Source organism: Magallana gigas, chromosome 7, assembly GCF_963853765.1.
Source record: "Magallana gigas chromosome 7, xbMagGiga1.1, whole genome shotgun sequence".
In the NCBI taxonomy this organism is placed as follows: Eukaryota; Metazoa; Mollusca; class Bivalvia; order Ostreida; family Ostreidae; genus Magallana; species Magallana gigas.
Window position 1 is genome coordinate 17,162,949 of NC_088859.1, and position 22,657 is coordinate 17,185,605.

The 22,657-nt window shown below is 34.2% G+C and overlaps 3 protein-coding genes across 6 annotated transcripts in view; 1 reads left to right on the plus strand and 2 right to left on the minus strand.

Annotated features, from left to right (window-relative positions):
* The window catches only part of LOC105332190 (uncharacterized), a 69,229-nt gene extending 57,449 nt beyond the window's left edge, over positions 1 to 11,780 (minus strand). For 3 of the 4 annotated variants that reach the window (XM_034457697.2, XM_011434660.4, XM_020068883.3), the window contains exons 1-22: positions 11,446 to 11,780; positions 9,200 to 9,268; positions 9,001 to 9,078; positions 8,582 to 8,662; positions 8,006 to 8,139; positions 7,498 to 7,603; positions 7,231 to 7,348; positions 6,903 to 7,000; positions 6,458 to 6,538; positions 6,184 to 6,268; positions 5,844 to 5,945; positions 5,161 to 5,192; positions 4,924 to 5,017; positions 4,401 to 4,492; positions 4,185 to 4,265; positions 3,544 to 3,663; positions 2,694 to 2,873; positions 2,179 to 2,304; positions 1,769 to 1,858; positions 1,131 to 1,245; positions 493 to 649; positions 11 to 75 (exon numbers count right to left, since the gene is read on the minus strand). In XM_034457697.2, the coding sequence (XP_034313588.2) occupies positions 11 to 75; positions 493 to 649; positions 1,131 to 1,245; positions 1,769 to 1,858; positions 2,179 to 2,304; positions 2,694 to 2,873; positions 3,544 to 3,663; positions 4,185 to 4,265; positions 4,401 to 4,492; positions 4,924 to 5,017; positions 5,161 to 5,192; positions 5,844 to 5,945; positions 6,184 to 6,268; positions 6,458 to 6,538; positions 6,903 to 7,000; positions 7,231 to 7,348; positions 7,498 to 7,603; positions 8,006 to 8,139; positions 8,582 to 8,662; positions 9,001 to 9,078; positions 9,200 to 9,268; positions 11,446 to 11,481 (2,140 nt within the window). In that variant the 5' untranslated portion in view covers positions 11,482 to 11,780. The remainder of the gene's footprint in view (positions 1 to 10; positions 76 to 492; positions 650 to 1,130; positions 1,246 to 1,768; positions 1,859 to 2,178; positions 2,305 to 2,693; positions 2,874 to 3,543; positions 3,664 to 4,184; positions 4,266 to 4,400; positions 4,493 to 4,923; positions 5,018 to 5,160; positions 5,193 to 5,843; positions 5,946 to 6,183; positions 6,269 to 6,457; positions 6,539 to 6,902; positions 7,001 to 7,230; positions 7,349 to 7,497; positions 7,604 to 8,005; positions 8,140 to 8,581; positions 8,663 to 9,000; positions 9,079 to 9,199; positions 9,269 to 11,445) is intronic. The other variant, XM_020068884.3, reaches the window with a different exon arrangement.
* A 137-nt stretch (positions 11,781 to 11,917) lies between these two features.
* On the plus strand, positions 11,918 to 13,475 carry LOC105332191 (small ribosomal subunit protein uS5). The gene is made up of 5 exons (XM_020068887.3): positions 11,918 to 12,171; positions 12,464 to 12,571; positions 12,688 to 12,861; positions 13,026 to 13,185; positions 13,281 to 13,475. The coding sequence occupies exons 1-5, from the start codon at positions 11,944 to 11,946 to the stop codon at positions 13,442 to 13,444; spliced, it is 834 nt and encodes a 277-aa protein (XP_019924446.1). The 5' UTR covers positions 11,918 to 11,943; the 3' UTR covers positions 13,445 to 13,475.
* A 1,166-nt stretch (positions 13,476 to 14,641) lies between these two features.
* LOC105332192 (actin-5) lies at positions 14,642 to 16,373 on the minus strand. The gene is made up of 2 exons (XM_011434665.4): positions 16,161 to 16,373; positions 14,642 to 15,825 (listed from the first exon to the last, which is right to left on the minus strand). Exons 1-2 carry the CDS (start codon positions 16,287 to 16,289, stop codon positions 14,821 to 14,823), a joined length of 1,134 nt encoding a protein of 377 aa, XP_011432967.2. The 5' UTR covers positions 16,290 to 16,373; the 3' UTR covers positions 14,642 to 14,820.
* Between the last annotated feature and the right edge of the window lie 6,284 nt (positions 16,374 to 22,657).

Below are 22,657 nucleotides of genomic sequence, written 5' to 3' on the forward strand. Positions count from 1 at the left end.
GTGTACTAGCCTGGGCTGTCAAAGTCAAAGATCAGTACTCCAACTAAATGAAACAGCAGAGTGGCTATTGGCACCCTACAAAGAGAAACATTTCTTTAATGTAATACTAGTATATTCTCTCCAAAGCAATATGGATCTAGTTGAAGTCCTATATGCTTAATTATAACTAATATAGACATTTTTAAAATATGAAATTTAATATACATTTGCAAGTTTAGAATATTTAAAAAAAAAATTTTTGTAAAATTTCAAATCAATCACAACACTGTGGAATCATTAAAATTTGTCAGGATCAGTTTTTGTGAGCTGTAAATTTTCCAAAGGATTGTGGATATGTAATTTAATGGATTTGCTTGTACATATAATGCATAAAGATTGTGTTTTACAATAAGCAGGGGATGATATAAGTGAGTAAAGGGTACCAATGACATCCACAAAAAATGAGCCCCAATGAATTGTAATGATTCCACTGTAAGCTAACGGTCAACTAACCACACGGGGACCATCAGGGCTGCTATGATGGAGAGTGCTGACCCTCCGATACACATCAGGGGATAGGTCAAGGTCAACAAAATGGAACCTAGCGTGCCCTTGAAGAAATAGTTCCAGATTCTGTTTATGTGTCGTGTGAAGCTTTTACCAAGGAATCCTAGAAAACAGACATACAAATATATGCACCATATAGATGGGATTTTTCAGCAGGTGTAAAATTTGACCTCTTGCTTTGTTAATATTACTGTCATGTCTATCATTATGGCAGAATTGTTTTGTTGGTAGATAGAGTGTTCCATGTCATTGTAAAATAGTACTTAATATAAACTAGAGTGCAAATTATGTGAAAAAAACTTAAGCAATATAACGGTATTCACAATTACTGTAGTAAAACATAAAATACTGGGGTGTGTTCTAGTTAAGCCAAATACATAATATAGAAAAAATAAATCTATAAAACATCTTGAAATAAAATGGAATAAATTTACTAAAAATGATAATGTTTACAGCAATTAAATTTTAAGACGTTATGCAAGAAGAATGACAAAACAAATATGTAAATGAATTTATCCTGGACAAGTATGCTCCACCTTATCTTGCAGAATCGTAAAAAGCTGGGTCAGTTAAGCTACATTTACCTCTGTCAGGTGCTTCTTCGAACTTCCTGCGGGAGTTAAATACATGAAGCCACAGCGCCCTGAACCTGGACACAAAAGTCTCCGTCTTTGAGCTGGCTTTCAGATACAGATTTCCCTGTAAAATAAAGCAATACATCACACAACCATAGAGTAAGAACAATGAAAGCATCAACCCAATCAGTCAAATAAAGCTAAGAATTGTAAGGGTGTGTTGTCAGTAAAAGAGAAGGAGTGAGACAGATTTTAAGAAGTTGAAAAGAGACTAGATTAGAACATTTTAACAGGACCTTGGACTTTAATGGGTAGTTGTGTCAATCAGCATTGTAATGAAGGCCTGTCTATTTCATTGTTGGCCATTTATAATCATGGCTCTTTAAAATCAAAAAGATTTGTACAACTCTTAAGCTGTACCTACTAATCTGTGCAAATTTCGCTTGTAACCAGCGTCATTTTCACCTTGATTTGACGCAAGAAATAGAGAGTTACATCCTACCAAAGTCCAAGGTCTTAATAAAATGGCTCTAACATGAGAATAGCGTAACTTGCTATAAATCCTGTCCATTGAAAACATGCTTATAAAGTTATTTCATTAAATAAAATATTTCTTATGGTAAATTGAACAGTTGTACCATACTTACATCGATCTGACTGAGCTCTATGTCTGGAATGAACGGTTTGATCCAGAACAAGGCCTTAATACTGATAGGGCTGTACCAAGGAATCACAACCTAACAGACAGAAAATGACAAGATTCTAAATCCAGGAATGAAAACATACATGTAGTTGTACTGCATTATGTAAAATATTGATATCTTTAATGTCAAAGACATATTGAAGCAAGTTGAAAGTCACAACTTCTTGGGGTTTTTTTCCCCTTTTTTGACCATTCATAAGCAAAATTACTGGTTGTTGTTTTTAGAACCAGACAGAAAAAAAACTCAAATGATTATCAAACAGAACCCTACACATGTGTATTTATTTCAATTGAGTAAAATTACATATTAACAAAGACAAGCAATGTTTGGGGTTAGGGGACACTGATGCCTACCCCGAGGAAGAAGAGAGAGTTCCAGGACCAGGCCCAGGTTCTCTGTAAGTAGTTCCACCACCTCCAGAACGGGTACCTGGATGAGGTCATCCTACCATAGTAACGCTCCAAGCTGTACGACACATTCTGTAAAAATCGTATCATAAATCTCTAAATATCTGATAGAAATGTTCTAAACTTTTTTTTTTTTTTTTTTGGTAAAATTTGAATATTTCATGTGCAGTGTTAGTGTTATATTAAACTTTTGTGTGAATTTATACTGTGTTACTGATTTTTTACTGAAGGGGGACCTTTTATTGCTAAATTTTGAGGCATCATCCCAAAACAAAATTCAATTTAAAAAAAAAATGCTGCCATCATTTTATTCAAATAGTCATGATTTAAAAAATAAAATAACATAGCAAAAAATAAAATTTACATATTATAAAAACTGAACCTACAGATAATAAACTGAAGCAGTATTTAAAGGATAAAAGCTATGAAATTGATAGAATTACAGGTAAACACTATCTTACCACAGGCGTTCTTCCAGGTGGAGGCTCAGTTCGTATGACTTTTGTCGGAATCACAGTTCGCCTTGTTCCTTCAATTTTGGTCACAATATAGTTCTTTGGCAGCCATATTCTTGTCGAGAATGTGTATCGTCTGTTTGGAATTCTCACCTTACTGAGTTCTTTTACCAATACTGCTTCCCTCTGTAAGCAAGTGTTGAAAAGATGATTGAAAGTTATATGTTTATGTAATTTTCTTCAACACTGTAGGTTAGGTGAAAAAATTTGGAACATGTTGACTGGTACATGTAAATCTTTTGCATTTAATGGGGAAGGAAAGTCAAAGACATTTTATTTACATTAATAAAGTGGTTTAAATTATCAAATGTGGTCTGCTGTTTTGAAAATAAACTACCTAATTGAGCTTTAATGCACGCTTGAAGTTAGAGTAATCATATTTACTGGGGGCTGACATGATGTAGAACTCTTTTGAATTAAAAACCAAAAAAATTAATTATTTTGATGTCACACCATCTATTCCAGTTTGGTTTACATGCACAATGTACACTGTACTCTAAATAAAACTCTGATTTATGCCTTTCTGCTACTCAAGTAATCGACTGAACAAAATTAATAATGATTAAAATCTGAAAAATAGGAATGTTTCATTTTATTTTGCAATCAAATTTATTTTCGTTGTTAATTTATTTTTATTGATTTATCATAATTCATTGTTTGATCACATGCTGCGCTCGCCCCAACGGTTGCACCGTAAAACATATAAACCTGTAAATATGCTTATTTTGTACAAAGCACATTAAGAAATAATTGAATCACTTAACAGTATTTCTATCCTAAGAATCCATGGTTTTACCTCCTTGATGAAGTTGAGGTCCCTCTTGAGGAAGTAGGCTGTTTGGTCCAGACCCTGCTGCTCACACAGAGTAATGGCTTCCTCGTGAGCCGACCACAGGTTCTGGGCAATGAAATCCTCCTACACAAACAATTCATACATAAATCAGATTCCAAGTTTTATTAGGAAAACCAAAAGTAAAATTACATCTTCTGAACAAACTCTCTAAAATAAGCAACAATTGTATGGATGAAATATCATGTTAATAAGTTAATACGGGAAAAAATATTATAAGCTGTGGATTTAACCTAGATCTTATATACACATATATTAAGATGAACATATCTTTAAAATTTATTAAACAAAGTAACTTTGATATAATGGCAAATAAAATTGAATGAATGCCTTATAAAAGTGCATTATCTTTAGTTAATAATTGCATCAGTAAATATAAAAGAAATGAAAATAATCTATATGTTCAGCAATTTAACCAATTGGTCAACTTTTACAATGTACAGTTTTAAAACAGACATTTGTCACACCATACTTTAAACCAGCTTTTTTTTCAAATGCAAGAATATTTGTTTGGCTAAGAAATACATGTACCTCTCATTTGCAAATAATTTTATTCAAAAAGCAGTTCTACATGTATATCATCTTACTTCAAATCTGGCAATCTGTTCATTGACCCATGCCACAATCCGTGACTTCACAGGGTAAGTTTGCTTCAGATGATCCTTCAACTAAAAAAATGAAATCAAGGAATTTTAAGTCTTGGTTTTGTTTTCAATTTTTCCATTAAAATTTTTCATTAATTTTCATATATATCTCCTCCGTCCGAAACTGATAGAGCTTTGTCGGGTGCTGTTGTCCATTACCCTCTGTTTATGAGTTGTCAGCTTGTCTTTCACATTGCTGACTGCCTTCTTCATAGCTATCACTGATTTGGCTTGGGCCACTAGGAGAAGACCTGCAAAAAAAATCCAAATTCTTCCACAATTGGTTCCTTAAAAACTTGTATTTTGCATTTTTTAAATTTATTACTGGGCAAAGTTTTTAGGATGCCAATAAGCACAATGTATGAGCAATGGTGGAGTTTTGGGGCAAGATGATAATGTGGTATAAGAAATGATTTTAAAAAAATTGTAGATAAATGATGACCACAGTTTAGATGTGAGACTCATTTCATTGAAAATTTTGGTTTCATCTCAATTGCAAAAAAATCCCTATACATTGTTGTTTTTATCTTCATTAACTTAAAGTCACCAAAAAATAATATTTTGAAATCGAAACTAAAAAACATTTATAAAATGAGACATTTTGTGATTCCAAAGATGATGATAGCGGTAGTAGGGTCATCACAACATGATGACTGTGATGATCTGAGATTCTTATACTCACCAATTCCTGGCTGTAAGTTCTCCAGCTCTGTATTGGTCGAGATAGCACTGAACACTCTGTCTAAGTATTCCTTCATTATTGCATCATTGATTTTCTGTACACAAACAAAATTACAAACACCTTCTGAACAACATTTCATACAATAATGTGAATGGGAAAAAAAATCAACATTTGACTTTGAAAAGTGTTGTTTAAATGAATATCCCTTAAAATGTTGAATTACAAATTAGTGCACACCTCAGAAATTTCTTCATTCGAAAGCCCTTGACCTGTGATGAAAAAAAAAATCATCAATTGCATGATATTACTGGTACTTAGATACAGTATTCATATGGAGTTATTTTCATCATATTTCATCCTGTTCTAAAAGATAATTGAGCTAACTGAAAATGTGTGTCATTCTAAGACAAAATTAACCATGTTAAATAAACAGCTATAACACTGTCCATGGTGGAACTTAAGTGAGGCTAAATAGTGAATATATTTAAAAGTTTGTCTGAGAAAATATATCACAAGGTGAAAATAACTCTGTGTAAGTACCGGTACATATCTCTGTTAAATACAAACAACCAAATTCCCTTTTTTGATATAGTAAATTTTATAGAATATTCAGGATCACCACACTGTGGTTTTCTTAATTCATAACAAAGCTCTCTGAAACTGACGACACATATGTAGCACGCAATAAACAACATTTGTTTCAGATGCGTTTTCAAAGTGTTCCTTTGAAACGGTTTTTGAGAAACTGAATACCATGAGCTGGACCATGTCCTGTTGCGGTGCACATCATCAGATCAATTTTTTTATGTTCCGCATCTTCTTTGATCTCATGATCAGTGCCAGGAAACAAAAACATATTTCAGCTCTTGGGATCAAGTTCTTGTAGTAATAACATGTATGTATACAATAACTTTACTGACCCTGCAGGTCTCTCATCATCTTTTGTCTGTATTGCACATGCCAGCCTCTGGCTCCCCTTTCTAGAATACTGCCCAGTATGGGAAGGCAGTTGTTGATCAGATCTGGAACAAAAACACCAAAGATAATATCGTAAGGAGTCTGAAATAAATAATGCCTAATCCACCAGAATTCAAATTTTTCAAAGCCATTTTTTGGCTAACATTTTTTCTCTTTATTAATGTTATCAAAGCAATTAAACATGTGACTATAGCACTATTATTGAGGTTTTCCAAATATAATCTCATCTTTTAAATCAATAATAGAAGAACCTTCTAATTTGCTCCATAATGTTAAACCTACCTTTATTAAATAATCTCAGATCAATTTCTTGTCCACCTGGGGTCTGATAAATATATGGGACAGGAGGAGGCCTCAATGCAGCTGTCTGTATAACAAAGAGAGGAAATGCACTGTATCAGCAGCAAATTTCCAAAATTGTTAAACCATGACCAAGTTAAATTTAACAATACCTGTAGCTATTGACTTGAAAAACCTTTCAGGATTATTTCATTATTCTTTGCTCTAAAAAGCAAGCGAATGAAAACCTTATTTTCAAAGAATAAAATGAGCTCACCTGATAATTCTTTGACTGGAGCTTTTCACACATGGTTTTTACATAGGTACAGAATTTGTCCAAGGTGCTTTTGAACTTAGGCTACAAATAAATAAATTTATTGTTTTTAAAGAGAAAAATGTGTACGTGTAGTTATCTCTATTTGTGATAGATTAAACTTATCCAAAATAGTATGCAGCACCTGAATAACATTTACACTTCTATTAAAGCTGACAGTCTTTCCTATTTCACATTTTTGTAAACATATTACATTTAGCGTGTCTGATATTTGGCCTAAATTACTTTTTCAACAAATTAGTATGGATTTGAATAAGCATATTTCTGAATAAACTGATTTCCATACATATTTGCAAAGTATTAAGTGAAGTACTTGTTTTAGAGGGAGCCTCTTTCCACAAAAAATGCTGAATAGAATACACAGCTAAATGTAAACCTTTTACAGTACCTTGATATCCAGTTCTGCTACAAGGTGCTTCATGTGTTCATCTTGTATTTTGGACTGTAAATCTCCCGGACTTGTAGAAGGCATTCCAATCAGTATATCTGCCAAAAATTGTAATATCTTAAACTCTTGTATTTTCTTCTTTATTTCCAAAAGCAAAACTGTAATATTGAAAACTGCTTGCTTATCTATTTCTACAATGATTCTGAATAATGCATACTGAACAAGATAAAAAACTATAGCATTTGTGTAAATGTTAATAACACTGGTCGTTGGTGTTTTATACTTGTAAAGGACTTCTCATTTTATTCAAAATTCTGACAAAGCCTACCAAGAATCAGCCACAGGCCTCGACCCATCTCCCTGGCCGACTTCGTCAGACTGAAGAAATGGGAGCTGAATCTGTTCCTAGCAGTGATGATCATCAGTCGTAGAGATATGGCTGCATCCTGTTATACAAGTAAATATTCACAACATACTTCTTTTTAAGAAATTCTATGAGTGTTATCAGCAATCACCATTAACAATAAATTTACAAAATCAAGTACTAATAATATTTTATTCAATAACAATAGAGTAATTCCATAGTTGCCCTTACATCCAGCAAGGTGTTATGAGCTCTGAGTGAGCCTTTCTGCAGCAGCTGTGTAAGCCTCCATTTGTGAACTTGTCCTGGAAAGTTCAAGCTATCCACATCAAACTCTCTGCAATGGGAAAGAAATGTGTATGGTAAATCACTAAATAAACAACACAAAGCAGAGGAAAAGTAATTAAAGAAAAACAATATTCTCTGACTGATTTTTAAGTAATGATGTTGGATATTAAACAGTTAGACTATACCTTACTAATTTATCTCTCCTTCTCTATCTCTTTCTCTCTCACTCTCTCAGGGAAGGGATTTGTCTATAGACTTAACTTTATTATTCATACAGTTGCAACCATACATACTTTAAACACTTTAAAATTGCCATGACTTTATATTAAATGGAGAAAATCACAAGATACTGTAAATCTCTCTCTCTCTCTCTCTCTCTCTCTCTCTCTCTCTCTCTCTCTCTGAGATATTGACTTTTTATTCCATTTGTTATAGCTTTGTCTGTAATTACCCCTTATCCCAGATGGCATCCAGTTGTTTCTTGGACAGCTTTTTTAGGCCACCCTCAGGAGTCATCCCTACTTCCTCCAGCTCATCAAAAACAGGGGCCTTAAACAGGTCCTTAAATATTTGGGAGTTTATTTCCTGCAAATTGATAAACGGAAAAGAAGTATTTTATTGTCAACATTTTATAATTATGTACAAGTATTTACAATTCTGGTTCAAACAGTTCATAAACTGAGATTAGACAAAGTGAAAATATCATTTAATTTTTTTTTAAATAAAATACAATTCCATCAGCTTTGATGTAAGATTTTTGATATTATTTAAAAAGTTTAAGTCTTTTCTCAGTTTATGGTAATTAATGTAAAGCAGAAATCATCGTCGGACAGTAAGCGTGACAATGAGCAGAAATTTTCCATGTGCTGAAATTTTTTTGTTTGTAATTATTAATGATATTGTCTGGTTAAAATTCAGAAGTTTCATAAAATTTAAATGTGAAGTGAATTTCCGTAAAATTTCATGTGAATGTTCTTTTCACATGTAATGCACATGAGGCACATGCAAGTGACTGAATGAAACATACTTCTTCATTCATGATGTCTGTAACTGATGGAGGCAGTACTATTGGAAACTCACTCCAATGAAACAGCATTGATTCAGCCAGCTGTTAAAGAAGATGCATATCTATTTAGGACATGTTCTTTACATTATAATTACGGAAATTCATAATTTAACATGAGGCATCGATATCCACGTAAAATCAAAAGAAGTATTCCTCACAATTTTACTTTTCTGACAATTGTTAAATGTATAATATCAAAACGATAGTTGCCGCTCTCAAACTTAAATTCTTGCAATACAAAGCGACAAAATCATGAAATCCATTGAGTACTTGCTTTAAAAAAGGAGTCCTTAATATTACATATAATACATATCCATTCTGTAATGCAAACAATTCTCTAAAGTTGAGGTGACATAGATGATTCACAAACAAGGTTTCACCTTTTTTATTTCTTTCATGACATCTGCCATGTCTGTTGGCACAGTGCTCAGATCCAATGGGAAATTCAGGGGCTTCATCTAAGAAGGAAACAATCAGAAGAAAACAATTCAGCTGCCAAATCTTCCATGAAACAAAGCAATCTTTGAGAGAGAAAAAAGGGAGTTACAGCTTTAAAATGTAAAAAGAACTTCATGTCACCTTTGCCGTTTTCCCAGTAACTGCTCTGTCATCTGGCGAGGCCATGATTTTAGTCTTCTGTGGTTGTTTCTGAATCATACATCAATGTTATTATAACAAACTTATCATAAATAAGTTTAAACTGAAAAAAATCAGAAGTTTTATGCTTCACATTTATAGCTCCAATATACAGGTATCTTTTTAATGAATTATCATATTTACAAAGATCATAAACATAGCTAGCAAGCTTCCATGCATTCAGATTTTCTTCAATGAACATACAAATAATGAACAAACAAAAGAACATACAAATAAGAAAAAGTCATTGATGCCCTAATGCACTGGCATTTGTAAATAAAAATTCTTGAAAACTTTAAACAAAGTTCAATAAATGATTATATTATCGTATCTAATGAGTTGTCTCTATATATAAAGTATATTTATGACATCCATTGAATGGTCTGTCAGTGTAATGTCCCAACACGTCTTTAAATGAATCCTGATCAAGAAAGCCTTTGCTTGTCAATCATTAGTTGCAGCACTGTAGCTCTATAAGAATGTTTGGGTCAATACACTATAGAGCTAAAGTCTGTACCGGTAGATACAAAAATCTGACAACTTACACTGCACAAAATGTTTGGCTAATTTTGGACTTAATAACCTTATTTCCTTACATGTTACATCTTCTGTAGAAACAATTGATTTCAAATTACTCATCAGATGATAATCTCACTTTTCCTGTAAAGTTAATTGAAGTAGTTTGTTTACAGGTAAAAAAGGAAGATTCTCAATCGTAAATCTGCATTTACAGTAAATTCAACACTTTTCACCGTTGTTGAGGGTATTTAAGAGATAGTTTGAGGCAATTAAAAAAACAAGAACTTTAAAAAATTGGGAAAAAAAAGTGTTTTCCGCAGAATGTGTTACAAAATGAGGTCAAAAAGTCCACAGCCAAAACATTTTTTGCATATTGGTAAGTGGAACTGTAGCCCTGTACAGAAGATATGGCCATCAAAGCTTCAGTGTGCGAAAATAACGGAAGACCAATAGACAAAATATATAGAAAATACGCCCGGTCTACAGTAACTCGAATATTTGTAGACCAACGCAGCCTGTCGTCTAGTCGATTGAACGTTATACTCAATACATTTTTAAATACATTGCGATCAGAAGCAGAATGTAATTGCAATGTGCTATTTAAAAGTCAAAAACAATATTCAGAGCATCTCATTTTTTGACAAACTGAAGTAATCACAAGATGCTAGACCTGGGGAAAAAAACCCAGGATAGTCATGCACCATTCTAGTTTTCGCATTTGTGAACCCAGACTGCACACCTGGAATTCATGACCGACGTTCAGTTTTCCTTACGTTGTCTTAGATTCTGCGCTTTTGTTTCCTTTTGTATCATGTTATCTACAGTATTCAAGGGGATAGGGTATTTTATATATCTATTTTCCTTTACTTTATCTGAGTTTATTTGATTGGTATTACAAAATAATCATTACAAGGAAATGTCATTGTGTGTGAGTTTAGAGCCAGGCACTCTTCACCATGTCCTAGAGGAAGAGTTCCTATTGTGTTAATAAGTACCAGGTTATTTCACCACGTTCACCCTGAATAAAATTACGATACAAATAAAGAATAATATTTGTTGTTGTTTTTGGTGTATAGGAAATCAGTCAGGTCTATAGATTTTGAAAATGTTGTAGACTGATTGTCTATAGTACAAAAAAGTTAATTTCGCACACTGAAGCTTTACCCATAGGTAACGTGTACATATGTGTTTAAAAATCATTTTAGATATTACAAACTTCACCTAATTATACTTAATTTTTCTTATAAAAAAAAATCTACCACTAATTATAACGAACAAAATTTTAAAATTGTGGATGAAGATGGAAAATTTTCTAGAGAAATAATATTCACTGGATAAAATAAAAGTCATTTATGCAACTTAATTCTCCTTTCTGTCTTCTTCAAATTATTAGAAGCATTCTAAATTTTAAGGATATTGTCAGCATCGAAAATGCTGTGATAATGTAGACTGAAAAAATACTCTTGCATAATGATTTTTTTTTTAATCTGACATTCCAGGGACGTATATAGAGAATACGTGTATAGTAAATACGTCCCTGGCATTCCGTTCAAATAGCTAAAACGAGTTTTAACACCTGCATGTTATTTGTCTCTTTCGCATATTTAAAGTTAACTCTTATTTGCAGAGATACCAAAGCGTATACATAGGCTATTTAATCCTGTTCACACCTGTACACTTCCATGCAGTAACATTTTGGACTGCATTCAGTTTGGAAACACTTTCTACGGCTAAGCTACAAGGAAAAGTTTAAAATCGAAACTAAAACTCACTGAGCAAAAAAAATACGTTGAAGTTCACTGCATATTTAATCTTTGAATGGAATCTCTTTTGCAAACATCTTTAAAAAATTGCTATCCTATCTATCCTGCTTCCGAAGTGAAAGAAGATGCAATTCTCGCAAGATGCACGAGATTTGCGAAACTTCAGCGAGAACAAACCAACTTCCGGTCTTTCCAATAAAAATCACGTTAGTAAACAGTCGTGTGTTTCTAAAATCCAACCGATATCACAATAATCCTAGACATAATAACATTTACACTCTCTTTAAATGAAAAATGACGATTAACAATATCATTTTTTAACTTATTTTAATGTATACTTTGCATGATAAAGTCGGAAATCGGTAAAATTTTACATAAAATTCATCGCGAAAATCTTTTACAGCAATGGCGGACGCAGCACCAGCCGGTGGTAGAGGAGGTTTCCGGGGTGGATTCGGCTCTGGTGGTAGAGGCCGAGGCAGGGGACGCGGTCGTGGACGAGGCCGTGGAAGGGGGCGTGGTGCCAAGGAGGGAGAGAAGGAGTGGATGCCAGTGACTAAACTTGGCAGGCTTGTGAAAGACCAGAAAATCAAATCATTACAAGAAATCTACCTTTTCTCCTTGCCAATTAAGGTTCATATTCTCAGGGCTTTGCAACTAAAAGAATCATATTTTTTAGGAATGTTATAAATTTTGATGTGTAAAGAATTGGAGCGTGTCCTGTCTATGATTCACGCCAAAAAAAAAAAAAAAAATAAGTAAATTATTGATTTGGTACTTGGTAGACAAATATCTATATATACTTGAATCATTCTGCAATTTCTGTTTATTTCACTAATGTAAAATGATTTTACTAATTATGCATAAATTCTTGTCCATAAAAATTTTTATGTAATATTTTCTTTTTTGATAATGTAATTTGTAGGAGTTTGAGATCATTGATTATTTCCTTGGACCATCTCTGAAGGATGAAGTTTTGAAAATCATGCCTGTGCAGAAACAGACACGGGCTGGTCAAAGAACCAGATTCAAGGTAAATAAAGTCTCTTTTGTTTAAGTTTCTATGATTAATTGCATAAGATATGTTACATTTAAAAAGCTTTGGAAATGTATTATTATTCAGGTCGTAATTTACTTTCCCTTTTTCAGGCTTTTGTCGCCATCGGAGACCACGATGGACACGTAGGTTTGGGAGTTAAATGTTCCAAGGAAGTAGCCACAGCTATCCGGGGTGCCATCATTCTGGCTAAGCTAACAGTCATCCCTGTACGCAGAGGGTATTGGGGTAACAAGATCGGAAAACCCCACACTGTACCTTGCAAGGTAAAATACTTATCTGCTGAATCCTTATTTTAGAAAGTATTAAAAACATGCAAAGGCAAGCTTTCATTTTTCTTAAGGGGTGGTTTTAGATTTAACAGTTTTGTATTCTACAAAGAAATGCAGCCTTTTTATCTGTAGTCCTGTTATTTGATGTTTTGGTCTAGGTGACAGGAAAATGTGGCAGTGTTGTGGTGAGGTTGATCCCTGCACCCAGAGGTACTGGTATTGTCAGTGCTCCTGTACCCAAGAAACTGCTACAGATGGCTGGAATTGATGATTGCTACACCTGTGCCAGGGGATGTACTGCTACGCTTGGCAACTTTGGTATGAAGGAATATTTGCATTTTACTTTTTAGACATTTGTATATGAATTGATGCAAAATGAAAAGGTTATTTGAATGACCTTTGGTTTTTTGTAGCAAAAGCAACATACGCTGCCATTGCCAACACTTATTCTTACTTGACCCCTGACCTGTGGAAGGAGACTGCCTTCACCAAGTCTCCATACCAGGAGTTCACTGATTACCTGGCCAAGAACCACACCCGTCAGCCCGGACAGAGACAGGAGCAGAAGGTGTACTAAGCATTGAAATAAAGGCTTATAAACACTGTTACCATTGTTTGTGAATATTTTGAATTAACTCACTGACGGACATCTTTTAAATATGAAAGATATCATACCTGTGCTCTATGTAGAGCAAAGAGCAAGGACACAGAAGCAAACTAATATTATGTGTTTTATAAATCTAGTCCTAACACAGCATTTTTTGCCATTTTCCATTGACTCTTTAATCTAGTTCACAATTTTAGGTTAAAATTATTTGTTTGATGTACTCCGACTGACCCATTAAAATTGCACCAACCCTATTATTTTGAATTCTTCATTTCATATTAAAATGAGCTTAGATTATGTTTTTGAATCAATAAACATTGAATTTGTTTAGCTTTCTCGGTATAGAAAAAATAGCTTGAAATATCCAAGAATTTTTTGTTCAAAAAGACAAAAAAGGTCAACCCACCACGAAAAATTGGGTTGGAGTACATCAAACATAAACATAATTAATGCCGGTGTAATGATTTGCTGCATCTTCCCAAGTCAAGGGTTTCTGATCCGATCCGCTCTACATAAACTATGTAGTTTGTATGTCTATGTAGTCTCTATGTTTATGTAGAGCGGAGCGGATCAGAAACCCTTGACTGGGGAAGATGCCCTTGCTGAAGAATAATTGGATTTTTCTGAAGAAAAAAGACCCAGGGGTTATTTTTCTTCATGGTAAACATGACCCCATCTGTAAACAAGAGTAGAAATTGCTTACCTCGTATCCAAGATACGCCTTTGAAATTACTTACTCTGTTCAACTGATTTTGAAGTTATAAACACGGAATTTGTAAATCGCTGTATATAGTTTTTCATATCCGTAGCAAACACACGCAAAACACTATTACATTGCCACAAATTGATTGTTAACAGTAACGTCACTTCTCTCATTGACATATGGCGGGAAATGACGCAAATAAGGAAACCAAATTCATACACAATGAGGACGTGTGATAATTAACGAACAATAATCATGAAAGAATAATTGGGGTCACTTTACTTCATGTACAGTTTGCTCATTTTATGAAAATGACACTTATTCTTCATGCAAAAGGGTCATTTTTCGACGTAGAATAATGCCCCCCCCCCCCCCCCCGGGTCATTCATGAACACTTTTTTGCTCCAATTCTAAATGAAAATGCGAACAAATGTCAGGATCGTGAGGTATGAACACACGAAAGAAAGAGTTAAAATCTTTATTTTTTTGAAAAAAGCACATTAATTGAAAAATATTTACGTTACGACAAATTTCAATTGATATTTTAAGTGCTGTGTGTTGAGCATCGCATTGGTAATACATAAAAAAAAAATACACACAATTGCATTTTATGCATTGCACGATATTAATGAAAGATATTTCTCTAGAAACATTTTCTGTGCACTATTCCTGGACCGCTTTCGTCGTATTCCTGTTTGCTGATCCACATCTGTTGAAAGGTTGATAAAGAGGCTAAGATTGATCCGCCTATCCACACAGAGTACTTTCGTTCCGGTGGAGCTACAACCTTGACCTTGATATTTTGAGGGGCAAGGCTTGCTATCTCGTGGCTCATTCGATCTCCTATCCCAGCAAACATGGTGGTTCCCCCAGACAGAACAATGTTGGAGTACAAATCTTTCCTGATATCAACATCGCACTTCATGATCGAATCGTATGTGGCCTCGTGGATACCCGTCGTTTCCATGCCGACAAAGGATGGTTGAAACAGCGCCTCAGGGCACCGGAAGCGTTCGTTGCCAATAGTGATGACCTGACCATCTGGGAGTTCATAGTTCTTCTCAAGGACAGAGCTGGTGGCGGCCTTTGTCATGTCGTCATCGAAGTCCAGCGCCACATAGCACAGCTTCTCCTTGATATCCCGGACAATTTCTCGTTCGGCGGTAGTCGTGAACGAGTAACCCCTCTCGGTCATAATCTTCATCAAGTAGTCGGTCAAATCTCGGCCAGCGAGATCGATTCTGATGATCGCGTGTGGCAGGGCGTAGCCTTCATAGATGGGCACCGTATGGGTGACGCCATCTCCCGAGTCTAAGACAATTCCGGTCGTCCTTCCTGAGGCATACAACGAAAGGACAGCCTGAATAGCTACATAAAATGCAGGGGTGTTGAAGGTTTCGAACATGATCTGTAACATCTTCTCCCGGTTCGCTTTCGGATTCATTGGGGCCTCGGTCAGAAGGACGGGATGTTCCTCGGGCGCCACCCTCAGCTCATTGTAGAAGGTGTGGTGCCAGACTTTCTCCATGTCGTCCCAGTTGGTGACGATGCCGTGTTCTATGGGGTACTTGAGGGTGAGGATGCCTCGTTTGGATTGCGCCTCCTCCCCAACATAGCTGTCTTTTTGTCCCATTCCGATCATTACACCCTGAATTAATTGTAGAAATATTTAAATAACAGGTACACACATGTACTTATACTAGTGTACATATATTAGCGATATCATCAAACATACTATAGTTGATGATTTTTTATTTCTCAAAATGGAGTTATGCACGAACGTTTTTGCATACATGTGCAACGTGAAGTGTTATCACTTAATTTTAATAGCTTTTTTGGTATATTTCAATAATAGCTTTTTTAATCTCTTCGTCAGAAGCCATGAAATTATAACAGGTACATGTATTTTACATAAAAAAAATATAAATCAAATATACATGTATGTCGAAAACAGTTTGAAATATTGAAGTTCGGGGTTCTTACCTGGTGTCGGGGCCTCCCAATGATAGAGGGGAACACGCTCCGTGGGGCATCGTCCCCTCCAAACCCAGCTTTACACATCCCAGATCCATTGTCAATGACCAGAGCTGCTATTTCGTCGGAATCAGCCATTTTAACCACACCCTTCTGATGAAGACGGCAGCAGACGTGGAAATGACGAGTCCACGCCTTGTAGAGTTCTCCACCGACGGCATTGATTTTTTTTTTGCACATGTACCCGCTTATATGTGTTGTTAGTGGAAAATTATTTTTACCTTATATAGTATTTCGATAAATATCTCTCTCTCTCTCTCTCTCTCTCTTTCTCTCTCTCTCTCTCTCTCTCTCTCTCTCTCTCTCTCTCTCTCTCTCTCTCTCTCTCTCTCTCTGCCTACGTCGTTTTCTATAAAATGCTCGATTCAGCATATATATATTGACAGACGTTAGAATTATTATTTTTTAATTCATTTTATTTTTTTGTTCCTGGGCCTCATTTTCACGATAAAGTTCCAGTGCAATACATATTTTATTTATGATAAAAAGTAATTAAACACCTCCATCATATATTAAATATATAATATTACATAGGCCCGAATGTATTGTTAGCAAATTAAAATAACTTTTAGAATTAAGTGACACACATTTGTAAATTATTGATTAAGGCGATGTTAATTTCATTCTCGTGTACATCTTTTCACATAAAATCATATGTGCAATAAATGCAAATAACATGAATAGATTTAGGTCTCCACAAAAAAATTATTCGTAAGGTAATATACATTTTTAGCTCACCGAGACGAAGTCAAGGAGAGATTATGCTATACCCTCGGCGTCGGCGGTGGCGTCGGCGTCGGCGTCGGCGTCCGGACCTGGTTAAAGTTTTTGTTGCAGGTCCTGTATCTAAGCTATTACTTGTCCTATCTTCACCAAACTTGCATGGATGATGCATCTGGACCTACTTATGGACTTGAAAGACTTGGATGCTGAATCTGGGTCCTAAATTTCAGATGCTGGAGGAGGTTAAGGTTGTTGGACCAGGTTAAAGTTTTTGTTGCAGATGCCCTTTGATAGCAGTATCTTAGTTACTGCTGGTCTGTACTTCACCAAACTTGCATGGATGGTGTGCCTTATGATACTGATGCACCAGACAGGCTTGAGTGCTGAATCTGAGCTATAGGTTTCGGATGCTGGAGGAGGTTAAGGTTTTTGGAGCAGGTTAAAGTTTTTGTTGCGGGTGTCCATTGATAGCAATATCTAAGTTACTACTGGTCCTAACTTCACCAAACTTGTATGGATGATGCGTCTTATGATACTGATGCACCTGACAAGCTTGAATGCTGAATCTGAGCAATAGGTTTCGGATGCTGGAAGAGGTTAAGGTTTTTAGAGCTGGTAAAAGTTTTTGTTGCAGGTGCCCTCTGATGATTAATCTTAGTTACTACTGGTCCTAACTTCACCAAACTTGTATGGATGATGCGTCTTATGATACTGATGCACCTGACAAGCTTGAATGCTGAATCTGAGCAATAGGTTTCGGATGCTGGAAGAGGTTAAGGTTTTTAGAGCTGGTAAAAGTTTTTGTTGCAGGTGCCCTCTGATGATTAATCTTAGTTACTACTGGTCCTAACTTCACCAAACTTGTATGGATGGTGCGTCTTATGATACTGATGCACCTGACAAGCTTGAATGCTGAATCTGAGCTATAGGTTTCGGATGCTGGAAGAGGTTAAGGTTTTTAGAGCTGGTTAAGTTTTTGTTGCAGGTGCCCTCTGATGATTATATCTTAGTTACTACTGGTCCTAACTTCACCAAACTTGTATGGATGGTGCGTCTTATGATACTGATGCACCTGACAAGCTTGAATGCTGAATCTGAGCAATAGGTTTCGGATGCTGGAGGAGGTTAAGGTTTTAAGAGCTGGTTAGATAAAGTTTTTGAAACAGGTGCCCTCTGATGATGATATCTTAGTTATTACTTGTCCTTACTTCACCAGACTTCCATGGATGGTGTGTCTTATGATACTGAAGCACCTGACAGGCTTGAATGCATAGTCTGGTTTCGGATGCTGGATAAAGTTAAGTTTTTAGGAACAGGTCACATGTTTAATAGATGATAGTACTATTTCAAACTTGCATAGTTGATTTAACTGTAATATGAATGAATCGCAGAGGTAGCTTCAGATGCAGAGCTTGATCTCCATTATCAAGGATGCTAAAAAAATAAATCTTATTTATTACTGGTCCTAACTTCACCAAACTTGAATGGATGGTGTGTCTTATGATACAGATGCACCCGACAGGCATGGATGCTGAATCTGAGCCATAGGTTGCGGATGCTGGAGGAAGTTAAGGTTTTAATTGCTAGTGCCCTCTGATGATGATATCTTGGTTATTACTGGTCCAAACTTCACCAAAATTGCATGGATGATGCGTCTTATGATACAAATGCAGCTGATGGGCTTGAATGCTGAATCTGAGCCATAGGTTTCGGATGGTGGATGAGGTTTAGTTTTTTGGAACAGGTCACATGCTTTATAGATGATAGCTTGCATAGTTGATTTAACTTTATTATAAATTAAATGCAGAGGTTGCTTCAGAAGCAGAGCCTCATCTCCATTATCAAGGATGCTAAAGAAATCTCATACCTCACTCAAACCAGCTCGATAGATAGATGTGTTTGTTGATAAATGATATAACATGATTCCTATGATAAAGTATTGTATGATATGAAACAATATTGTTTGATATGATACAATATGATATCATATGTTATATTATAAAAAGTTATACGATACGATATGATATTGTATCAATTTTTTTGATATTTTATGATATGATTATGTATCATGATATTGTTATGTATAGTATTGTATATTATGATACAATATTGTCTAATATTATATTGTATTTTTAATTTATTATTTTATCACATGATACAATTACATAAGATATTGCAAAATATTATATTGTATCCTATGATACAATATTGTATATTCTATAATATTGTATCATACAATATTGTATAATATGATATTGGTTTCAGTAATATAGAATTATATCACATGAAATTGTATTATATGATATTGTAATATTATATAATATTGTATCATACGATATTGTATGATATGATATTGGTTTATATGATATATTATCATATCACATGAAATTGTATTATTTGATATTGTAATATATTTCATTGTGTCATATGATGCAATATGTATAATTTAAAAATATTTTTTATAATATTTTACCATATCACATAATATTGTATCATTTGATAAGATACAATGTTGGAATCAAATTATATTGTATTATATGATATAATATCATATAATGTATCAAATATGTTTCAGTGTCATTCAATACAATATCATTCTATATTATACAATATAATATCATGTTTCAGTGTTATGATGTATTATGTAATATGGTATTGTAATATGATACTATATTGTATTATATTTTATGATATTGTATTATGTGATCAAATACAATAAGGTATAACACAATACAATGTCATATCATACGTTACAATATCAAATCTCATTATTGTTTATTACGGTATTTTATTTATTATATGATATATATTATATTAGAAATATGACATGATGCAATATTTAATTTTATATCATTGTATTGATTAACATATTAACATATGATTATCATAAAAAAAATTTATCAGATGATATACGATATTTTGTCAAAACAGAATCCATGAATATCCAAGATCATAAAGTATGATTTTCATATAAAATGATAAAGGCGGTCTTATGAAGGTGATGTCTCATAAGGGTGATGCTCCGTCTCGGTGAGCTCAGTAATCTATGATTACCTATGTTTTTTAGTGTCAAAGATACACTCAACAAAGAGTTAAACTTTTTAATCAATTCAATGACATTAGCGTTCCTTTTCATATTTACTATATTCTTTATGGTAGTTCTGACTTTTCATACAACTTAAAATGTAAAATTGTTTCTTATGTTCATAGTTATATTATAGCTTCTAAGCGTTTTTCACTTTTTTTTCCAATGGGCTGGATCATGACACCAATATTCTATGTCTGTCTGTCGGTATGAATGAATGAGGTGACGGGTTTATAAATGTAGGAATGAATGTGTTCATGTATATGCTAAACAGCAAATTAGCTTACAATTTACCATCATAGGACAAAAGTCAAGCTTATTATTTATTATCCAATTATCCTTTGTCTTGTATACGAAAATTTCAATAATATATCACTCTGTAAACTGGTAAATTATACTATATACTATATTCTATGATTATTTTATAACACCACTTCTTGACGTTGTATTTTGGAGAGGGTTTATATAGGCTTTGCCTGTTGCCTAATCCATTTGATTACTCAATAAAATATGTTTAAATTAAAAATGTATTCGCTAAAAGTAATGGTATTTATTTTGTAATTAAACAACACATAAAAACTTAGTCGGAAATAGTCGTGACGTTTTCCTCGCCCTTTTTTTAAAATGATTTTGATATTTTTGAAAAGCCAGGAAAACTTCAAATAATTCAGACCAATAAAAACTGAACTAGCGAAACGTTCTCAGAAATTAGAAATCGTTTACTTGGTATGCTGACAACAAGTCGATACGAACTTAAATGTTCTTTTTGTGATGATTGCGCAGATAATGGTCAGTAAAAACAAAATTAGTCATAAACCATGATATTTGAATTGTTATATAGTCTATAGATATGTAACAAGACATCTCCATTATGATTTGTGCCCCCCCCCCCCAAAAAAAAAAATCTTTATGTATGGTGACATATTCTGATCAGAACTTGTATTCGGTAAACATTTTCTAATCAAAGTACATAAGCTGGGTAAGTTTTAACGATTTTGATTACTAGTATAAGAAACGGAGTTTTACAAAATTATAAATGGTTAATATTATCTAAACAATAAAATGCTTTCTTTTGTGATTCATGTGGGATATGAAGGTGGAGACATTGCAGAAAAATACAAAACCCGCGGGTTCCGTAATTTGTTTCTGCAATGATCGCTGAATTAACGATAAGTTTCCCTAAGATATGGCATGTCAAACGTTGCAATATTAGATCTTTTCCATTTGTATTGTATAAATATTCATTGTAGTGTATGCTTTTCTATTTGTATTGTATAATTTTCCATTCTTATACTATAATTTTCATTTCTATTCTATAATTTCCCATTTGTATTGTATAATTTTTCATTTGTGATGTATAATTATAGAATATACAAATAGAAAATGATACAATGCAAATGGAAAATTATAGAATACAAACGAAAATTATACAATACAAATGGAAAGTTATAGAATACAAATGGAAAATTATAGAATACAAATGGGAAATTATAAGTACAAATAGAAAATTATACAATACAAATGAATATTTATACAATACCCATCACAAAAAGGTCTTTATTCCAGAAATAAGGGTTGGTTAATTCTTATTGTAGTATCTGAAATATTAAGCTCACTTGAGCTTAATGCTTAAGTTAGCTTTTCTGATCGCTTTTTGTCTGGCGTCCGTCTGTCCGCCCGTCTGTAGACTTCTTTACATATATGTATTCGACTTCCTCTGCAGAACCTCATGGTTAATTTCATCACAACTTGCCACAAAGCGTCATTGGACGAAGGGGATTCAAGTTTGTTAAATTGAAGGACCACGCCAACTTTCAAGGGGAGATATAGCTAAAAATTGTTGAAAAATTTGTTTGTATTTTTCAAAAGCCTCCTCTCAAAAAAAATTTGGCCAGAAAAGCTGAAACTTGTATGGGAGCATCCTCAAGTAGAGTAGATTCAGGATTGTTCAAATAATGATCTCTGGGGGTAGGCTGCGGCCAAAATGAGGGATCGAATTCTTTCAACGGAATATAATGAAAAAAAATATTTTTCTCAGACACCGATCGGCCAGAAAAGCCGAATCTTGTGTGAGAGCCTTCTCATTTAGGTAAGATTCAAAGATTGTTCAAATTATGATCCCTTGGGGTAGGGTGGGACCACGGGGGGGGGGTCAATTTTTTTCAATGAAAAGTGTAGAGAAAAATCTTTTAAAAATCCACCGATCGGCCAGAAAAACTAAAACATCCTAATGTTTGGTAGATTCAAGTTTGTTCAAATCATGATTCCCAGGGATGAGGTGGGACCACGGGTGGGGGGGGGGGATGGGGGGGCAAATTTTTACAAAGGGGTATATAGAGAAAAATCTTTAAAAAACTTCTCAGAAACCGTTAAGTTTGTTCTAATTTTGTTCTTCGTTTGTTATAATCCACCAGGGGAAATTTTTATTTTTATTTTGGGGGAGGGGGTTCTCGAACTTTTACATCAGGAATGAATAGAGAAAAATCTTGAAACTTTAAAAAAAAAAAAACAATTTGCGAAGGCAAACTTAGATAGACTATTAGTGTAGATTCAAATTCGTCAAAATCATAATCTTCAGACCGAGTAGGGTGGGGCCACATGACTGAGGAGGGATCCAAATTTAAAAAGAAAAACATTT

Coding starts and splice junctions, on each gene's coding strand:
- LOC105332191 (XM_020068887.3), top strand. CDS start 11,944: ATGGCGGACGCAGCACCAGCCGGTGGTAGAGGAGGTTTCCGGGGTGGA. Junction 12,572..12,687: donor GTCAAAGAACCAGATTCAAG/GTAAATAAAGTC, acceptor TCCCTTTTTCAG/GCTTTTGTCGCCATCGGAGA. Junction 13,186..13,280: donor TGCTACGCTTGGCAACTTTG/GTATGAAGGAAT, acceptor GGTTTTTTGTAG/CAAAAGCAACATACGCTGCC.
- LOC105332192 (XM_011434665.4), bottom strand. CDS start 16,289: ATGGCTGATTCCGACGAAATAGCAGCTCTGGTCATTGACAATGGATCT. Junction 15,826..16,160: donor TTGGGAGGCCCCGACACCAG/GTAAGAACCCCG, acceptor CAATTAATTCAG/GGTGTAATGATCGGAATGGG.